This window comes from Lolium perenne, chromosome 3 (genome assembly GCF_019359855.2).
Source record: "Lolium perenne isolate Kyuss_39 chromosome 3, Kyuss_2.0, whole genome shotgun sequence".
NCBI classification, from domain to species: Eukaryota; Viridiplantae; Streptophyta; class Magnoliopsida; order Poales; family Poaceae; genus Lolium; species Lolium perenne.
Window position 1 is genome coordinate 328,098,904 of NC_067246.2, and position 8,696 is coordinate 328,107,599.

At 46.1% G+C, this 8,696-nt stretch overlaps 1 protein-coding gene across 1 annotated transcript; it reads left to right on the top strand.

Moving 5' to 3' along the window:
• The first annotated feature begins 3,901 nt into the window (after positions 1-3,901).
• On the top strand, positions 3,902-4,809 carry LOC127338888 (glutathione transferase GST 23-like). Its single transcript, XM_051364842.1, has 2 exons — positions 3,902-4,225; positions 4,342-4,809. Exons 1-2 carry the CDS (start codon positions 3,902-3,904, stop codon positions 4,717-4,719), a joined length of 702 nt encoding a protein of 233 aa, XP_051220802.1. The 3' UTR covers positions 4,720-4,809.
• Positions 4,810-8,696: the final 3,887 nt, after the last annotated feature.

The following is an 8,696-nucleotide window of genomic DNA, read 5'->3' on the forward strand; positions in this document are numbered from 1 at the left end:
ATAAGCTTGCGCCATCAGATCATTGGATGTCGGCTGGTTATTGATCAAATACGCTGCGAGGTTGGCTGTTGCCCCTTCGACAGTCTTTGGCCTGACCATGCCCGCGATGTCCATAGTCATGAAAGATTTAGAGAGATTCGAGGTAATATCCCTTGCATCGGCTTCTGAAAGGCGAGGGATTCGTGGCCGAAATCTCCCCTGACCTTGGTTGCTGCGAGACGTGCTCCCATGCGAAGGTAGCCCCCTTCGCTGTTCACTTGATTGATCGGCTGCCTGCCGGCGCCGATTGAGGTCGGCTTGCTCATTTGCTAACCGGACTCGATTCTTCTCTAGAATACCGTGATATGCGTTGAGAGTTCCTGCCGAAGCTCCAGCGGGAATCCGAGTGTTATTGGCTATGGTGTTGCGAGCAATCTCCGACTCTTCCTCGGTGATGGTGTAAGCGCTATCGTCATTGCTGGCAATGGCTTCGACATTGTGACGTCCACCACGATTGACACATGGGGTGCGCTCGCCTTCGGAGAGTTCGGCTCCCGTAACAGGGTTGATGATAGCATAAATTTGGTGGTGGGCCGCTTTCAAGGTGGTCGCCCTGGTGATGCTGTTGATACTCTCTTCGTCGGAGGAGTACTTGGCGCTGCAGACGAAAGGTGTATCGTCCGAGCCTAGCCCATGCCTAGTGTCGCAGTTGAGGCAGTAGTACGACGTTAGATCTGATGATGCAGAATCGTCAGATCCAACGGACATAGATGACGTGGAACGGCGTGAAGATGTCGATGGCGAAGATGTTGGAGTCGACGCCGATAACGCAGCCGATAGATCGACTGTGATCGGGGATGAAGCGGTTGATGCATCAGTCGATGAAGCCGCAGTTCTTGATGTGCTGGGAGCAAACGGGTCAGGAGCCGAAGGATGCCCCCAGAGTCAACGCAGAAGTGAACGCTCCCGAATGTCAGGTCCATCCCGCCGCGCAGGCCTGAGAAGGCCGAACGCGACGCGCCGCTGTGCGGAGTAAACTCGAAGGACCCGAAACGAATCGAGTTCCCCGAGCTTGGTGATGATGGAGCCAAAGATGATGTAGGTGATGCCGGCGAAGATGTAGCCGACATGATCGGAGCAGCCGATGGAGTGCCTTGTACCAGCAGATTTCCCACAGATGGCGTCAATTGACGAGGGTGCTCCTCGACAATGCCCACCATGAGGGGCTTAGGGTTGACGGAATCCTGCAGGCCAGCATGAGACAATGGATACCAAATAAACGGGGAGAGAGATTTACCCAGGTTCGGGGCCCTCGATGAGGTAAAACCCTTATTTCCTGCTTGTCTGATCTTGATTATCGAATATATCAAGTTACAATGGGGTAGCCGATAGGCTGCTATGGTCGACTTGCCGAGAGGCAAGGATTCTAGGTTTTTAGCTCTAACTTGCGGTGGTTCTACGTATTGATGTTGTGTTGTTCGACATGCCCCCTCCTGGCCATTATATAGCAGGTCAGGTCCTGAGAATCCTGTCCGAACTCGACTAGGTTACAATGAGATCTATTCTAGTCTTTACTTTAACAATGTCTTCTTGCCTTGTTCATCAAGAATTCGTCTTCTAGTAGGTCTCCTTTGCTGGAACCGACGTATGGGTCCACCTTGGTTGTTGGGCAATCTTCATGGGCGCCTAGTTGGGCCGGAGGAGGTAGACTATTGTCGGGTACCCGAAGGATAATTCCCACATCACCACCAAATCGAAGGGGGATCCCAATCGACGGGCAGGTTGGTTCTCTCTTGCCATCTCCTGCTATCCTTATTTTCTGCATCTCCGGCAAAAGTTTGCCGCTCAGGTCAGCGCTCTCCAGCCGGCCCTTAGAGCATCTCCAGTCGCGTCCCCCAAACCATCCCCCAAACGGCGCTGGATCGAGCGTTTGGGGGACGTGTTTCGTTCGTGCCGCGTTTGGGGGACGTCGCTCCCCAGCCGCGTCCCCCAAACACGCCCCCAAAACTTAAAAATTAATTTTAATAGATAGAAGAAAACTCTGTACTAATATTCAAATCGGTGCAACATAAACTAATTACATATAAAAACTTCGAAAAAAACATAATCAAATTACATATAAATTTTTTAAACTACTTCTTCTTCTTCTTTGATGGCCCCGCCTCGTCGTCCTCATCACGGTGGCGCTTCCTGCTCGTCACCTCTTCCGAAGAGGCGGTCTCGGTCGACGCGTCGGAGGAACTTGTGTCCTCCTCGTCGTCGACGGTGCTCGCCGGCTGCGCCTTGGTCTTCTCTTTCGCGTCCGCCTCCGCCTTCGCCCGGGCCGCCGCCGCCGTCGCCTCCTCAGACCCTTCCTCTTCCGCCTCCTCCTCCACGGCCTGCCATTCCTCCGCGCTGTCCAGTGGCGGCGGGGAATCATCGCCGCTGCTGGGCGTCCGGACTCTGTTCCACCAATGGCGCCATCCTGGAGACTTGCCCTCGCCGTCGGTGTCTGATGGAAGCCCAGAGAGGTCGCTCATCGTGAGAAGTTTGGATGAATGGTGGCCGGTTGAAGATCCGAAAGCACCTACGTACGGGTCTTATTGAGCGCGGATGAACGGCGGCGCAGAAGTCAAAGAGAGCGGCGGTTGCTCTTCCGAGGAGTTCGCGCTCCATTCTGGTGGTTCACGCGTCGGTCGACGCGGTTGCCAATGCGACGGTTACCCTTCCCGGCAAATGCACTGTCGCTACGTAGGCGGCGGTTGAGTGTCCGAGCCGCTGATGCGTCAGGCTGCGCCTCCTCGCCTCTCATTTCGTTGTGTCCGGCGTGCCCGGAACGTCCCCTGTGTAGCGGGGACGGGCTCGGGACGCCGGACACCGTATTGGGTCGTGCCGGACAAAAATGGCCTTTGGGACGCGCGGCTGAGAACGATTTTTTGTCCGACGCGTCCCAAATCCCTTTGGGGGACGGTTTGGGGGAAGCCACTGGAGATGCTATTATGCCCGAATCCCACCCCCCTTACCGCTCCCATGTTTGATGTGGCGCCATCCTCTGTGAACAGCACGCTGGCCCCCCTTTTCTTTCAGCTCCCATCCATGGAGAAGCAACAAGAATTCTACTTCCGTTCAATTCCTAAATCCCTTAAACTGGTACTCTTTATTCTAGATCCGTCTTCCCCTCTACCGTCTTTCTCTCTCTTTTCCAGGAGGAGGTGCTCGCCGTCATGGCGAGGGACGGCTCTGATCCAGCCACTTCACGATTGCTTGAGAGCCCTTGCGGGGTGAGGATGTCCGTCTGCTCCAATCCTCTCACTCTTAAGACAAGGTGCAGGTGGGCCATGGTCACATCATGGTCGCCCTGGTCCTTGGCCTCTGCATCATCCCGACCAGGAGGAGTTCCCAGTCAAGATGCTCACCTGCAAAGATAAGAATACATCATTTCCCTTTGTGATTTGTACTTCTAGTATGCAATGACTATTAGAAACCAGAGTCAGTTTGAACGGAGCTTTGGACGCTGATGTGCATACTTTCTTATGCAGTAGTACTATTTACCTTTCAAATATTCTGCAGAATATATATGTACGCTGAAAGGACAAAAATTCTCCTGAGCAAACATTCAGTTGATTGTGCTGCAGGTATATTTCTATTTTCTTTTCCGTTGGATGGAAAAATCTTCTATGTCTGATTGTATTTTCTGGAAGCTTTGAGATAAGAATGGGGATACTAGTAGCTTTCTAAGGATTGTTTCATAGAGCCGCCAAAGAATAAGGTAGCTTTAATCCGTGGAAAAACAGAACATGTCAGACATATATAAATATATGTAAATCGCCGCTAAAGTTTGACCCGAAGTTGCTGTGAATTTTATTGCAAACGTAGTGATCAAGGCAGCCGGAGTTATATATATCCCAGCTAAATAAGTTGTAACCGAAGCAAAGCACTGGCGATGCCGATGATGGCTGAGCCGGTGAAGCTCATCGGCTGCTTCGAAAGCTCAGTGGTGCACCGCGCCGAGGTGGCCCTGCGTCTGAAGGGAGTCCCCTACGAGCTCATCACTGAAGATCTGAACAACAAGAGCGAGTTGCTGCTGAGGCACAACCCCGTCCACCAGAAGGTGCCCGTGCTCCTCCACGGCGACCGGCCGGCCATCTGCGAGTCACTCATCATCGTCGAGTACGTTGACGAGGCCTTTCAAGGGCCGCTGCTCATGCCCGCGGACCCTCTGGCTCGCTCCGCGGCGCGGTTCTGGGCCAGCTTCATGGATAAAGAGGTGAACTGACACACATATCGACATATGGCTCTCATGAGAATTTCATTTTTGTCACATGAAGTTCTTTATTTCAGTAACTCACTTCTAATCTTCACTCTGCTTTGCTACATAAGCAGTGCGGGGAGTCCATGTGGATGGCACTCTGGACGGACGGCGAGGCGCAGGCGGCGGCAGCGAGGGACACAAAAACGAACCTGACGCTCATGGAAGGACAGCTGCCAGAGGGGAATAGGTTTTTCGGGGGCGACGCCATTGGCTACCTTGACATAGCCCTCGGGTGGATCGCGCACTGGATGGGGGTGTTCGAAAAGATTTCCGGAGCGCGGCTGCTGACAGAGGAGGAGCACCCCGCGTTGTGCCGGTGGGCGAGGGAGTACACGGCCGACGAGACAGTGAGGCAGTGCCTTCCGGACAGGGACCGCGTGATTGCCGCCTTAACGCCGAGGAAGGAGTTGTATATAAGCATAGCTAAGGCAATGCCCGCGCAGAGGTAGTTCTCTGTCTGTTTGACCTGTAGCAGTGGTTATGTAATTTAAAGCTATCGTCTGCATTTGAAATAAAAAGTGCAAGTACTCCCGGGGTAATCAGAATTCTTAGACAATGAAAGAGAGGTTTATGCTAGTATATGTAGAGTCATGCGGAAGCGGATATGATATAGAATGAAAAAAGCATTACCTTCATACCTTGAGATCCCAGCTTAGAGATGTTTCTGATCTTGGGCAATGGTGGATGAAGCAACTATTGGGCTGCACCAAGATGGATACTTGTTCTCTGAATTCAGCTGTCACTTTTGTTTGGTCTATCTGGAAAGAAAGAGATGAACGAGTTTTAAATAATCTTCACTCCACATCGGCAGCTGTGTTCAACAAAATTGTCCATGGGGCGGCAGTTTGGTTGTTTGCTGAATTGCAGGCCAGCTTGCTCATCGACCAAGGGAGCCAGACTAGTCTGTTCTCTGGGCTTCGCACAGGCAATGGCAAAGCCATTGGCTGTTCATGCTGTCTTGTTTCTTTGCGGATTTCTCTCTAAACCATAGTCTGTTGTACAGTAGATGTTTGGTTTGCTCAGCAGTTTCATCCTATTGTGGTTGTCGTAACTCAGCCTTGGTACCCCTTTTTCCTTCTAATCAAATGAAAGCAGTGCCGACTATTTTTGTTAATAAAAAATAGTGAAAAAGCAATTTACTAGTATTGTACTCGAACTGAAGTGTATTTTGACTTTGTGACAACAACTTATCAAGTATCACCGACTTCTTCCTATTCGGTTCCGAAAGTGATCATCAGAGGCATGCCAAACTAGGTTTTAAAATTTATGGTTCAAGGGTGGCTCATGTTGCTTCATTTTTTGACCAGCAATGCCACATCTTTGCTCGATTTGTTGACAAGCAACAGAGGCAGCACGTGTGGAATGGGGCTACAATCAAAGTTTTTAGCATCGACATACTAGACAGTATCTTTTTTTTGTTAATGGTATCGTATTGTAGTATTGCGATACTATGAGATTTTTATTTTTTAAAATATAATAAATTTATGTGTTAAATAAAATAGTTAACTAGCATATATTTCTGTAAAAACATAGTGTCATGTCATATTGCTCTAGTAAGGGAGTAATATATCGTAATCTAGACTTGGAGCATGGAGCCTAACATCACATGAGGGATATAGAGGTGGAAAATAGTGTGTTTAGTCCGAAAACCAATGAAATGATTACCTACTTATAAGGCTCCATGATGTTAGCAGGTTAATTAATTCTTTGATTAGTTTTGACTGGCGTGTGGTGTCACCTGTCATAGAAGTATCGGGATATTAGTGATTCAAGGCATGGTATCACATTCTAACAACGATAACACCCGGTTAGGATACAAAGTGTGATAAGTATCGTTTTAGTCCATTAGGATCTTAGTATCGTAACATACTTGGATCTGTATCGCGACACTGACAACCATGGCTATAATAATATTTACGGGTGGCAGGAGAAATGCATGCCCCTCTTTAGTACTAGCTCCAATCCATAATAAGTATTGGGATTTAAATTCAAATCCGAACTAGATGAAACTAAAACCCGACAGTTTTTTGCAGGTAAAATGGATCTTTATTAAGTAGAAAGGGCTACGTGAAGCTCCTGATCCAACTCCCAAACTGAGCCAAAATTCAGTTCCATGTTCTGCTTGACTTGAGTTACACTTGCATATAAGTCATCTCAAATTAAGACATTTGTTGCGGAAAATAGCAGTATTGATTTGGTTGGATCCAAAAAGATATGGCACCTACTCCCTCCTTCGCAAAATAGGATGCTTATATTTTTTTTGGTGAAAGTTAAACTTATTAAAGCTTGACACGCTAAATAGAAAAAATTGTCAACACTTATAATCTTGAACCAATATTGTTAGAATGATGGTGAAATGCACTTTCATATTCTATGCATTTGGTATCGTAGACGTTTATGTTTTTTCTATATAGTTACTAAAACTTCAAATAATTTGACTCTGACCAAAAACTATATGCTTCCTATTTTGGAAAGAAGTGAGTACTTGGACAATAGTCAAGAAAGTCAAGCCTAGTTAAGTTACAAAGTCCATGAAATAACCTTGTGGCCATTTCAGAAAAGAGATAATATCAAAGATGAAGGCTCGACGAAAAAAAGCCCAGAACCATAGACTTTCTGCATTTCCTTTAAGTGAACTATACAGAAATATTTATATAACATCTCATGTATAACATATTCTGATTAATGTTTGGGGATACCTATAAAAGAAAAAAAATACCGTGATACATATTTATAAAAATTATGCTCCTAGTCACGTCCCGCTTACGGAGTCAGTACCAAAACAATACCATAAATAGGGAAAATGATAAGTATCCGAAATTGGAAACTTTGAAAAATGACGAAATACTTTCTAATTAATGCGCCATTTCAAATTTTCTAGCTAATGCTTCACTTTTCTTATTCAGATTGTTGTAGAAAAGGATCAGATACATCTTGATCGATCAAAACTATTACCTTCCACTTAACATTTATTGTTTGTGCACGGCAGGAACGAGAATCGCCTTTCCTATCGAAAACACGCACGTGTAGCCGCCGCCTCAACCCAAGCCGCCTCCAGTTCATCCTCCTCCATAGATCGGTTCCCCCTCCTCCGGTTGGCTTCGCCGGCGTCGGGAGGAGTGGAGAACCCGATCTATGCGTGGAGTTTTCAATAAAAGTATTGTTTTTATTAGATTATGTTAGGATTTTGGTAGCCGCCTTCTTGTTGGTTTCCCTTCAATGGAGATGGTATTGTCTGCAATAAGTGATATTTGGTCTTTCGTTCGGCGACGAGATGATCTTCCCGACGTCATTGGTGGTGTTGAACGATTACAATTTTCTAGGTATGGGTCTTCAGATCTTGCTTCGCAGATCGATTTTGGATCTTTTGTCGTTGTTGCCGCGAGGAGGATTATCCTCATAGTTTTGTCCCGGCTGCTACGTCCTCGATAATGGTGATTCGTACTCTCGGCTCTCCATCGACGACGACAAAGCTAGTCGGTTGTTATTCCCTGACATACTGGTGTTGGTACTCTTGCCAATGTTGAATGACTGCTTTAATGGTTGCGTGCGTGCACGCAGCCTTGGCATTGCGGCTCAAAAAATTATGGGAGAACTTTCGTTGGTATTTACAGGTTTATGGTTCGTTATCTATCTTTGGCTTTTTCAGAAGAGTACAATATTGTGTTTTGGAAGAAAAAAGAATTTGAAGACCTCGAAGATATGTTACTACCTTTTAGACTTTATTTTGTAGTCGTTAGAGTCAGTTCATGTATCTCTACCATGTACTATGTGTTACTATGAATATATATGGTATTGATTGTAAAAAAAAATACATTTATTGTTTGCAATTTGGTTTGTGATTACTCACAAATTTAAGCTTTTATGCTTATTTTCTCTTTTTTTTGTCGTTTGTCATTGCTGCATTGATTGTGAGCAATAACTTATATTTGATGTGGGTCCCAAATGGCGTGAAAGACTTTTTTTTGTTGTACATCTTGACACATACTACCTCCATCTCAAAATTTAAGGTTTATTTTTTAAAGGTCAAATTAAGTAAAGTTTGACCAAACTTTTAGAACAATCTATTAATAAATATAGTATTTTGTAGATACAATACGAAAAAGTATTTTATTATCTATTTAATGATACTAATTTTGTATTTTGCATGTTAGTGATTTTTGGTAAAAACTTAGTCAAACTTAACATAGTTTGACTTTCTAAAAATAATATAATCCTTAACTTTTGGGATAGAGGTAGTAATCACTAGCTAATCAGTTTGTTTAGAGCTGCGAAGCTTCCAGTGGCTTTCAGCCGTGGAAAACATGCCATAAGGTTTGACTAGAAGCTGCTCTGAATTTTCTTGCAGACGTGCGCACGACTGCACGAGGACGAAACACATATTCAGTTTAGTTTTTTCGCGTGGTGATCAAGGCAGCGCGCCGGA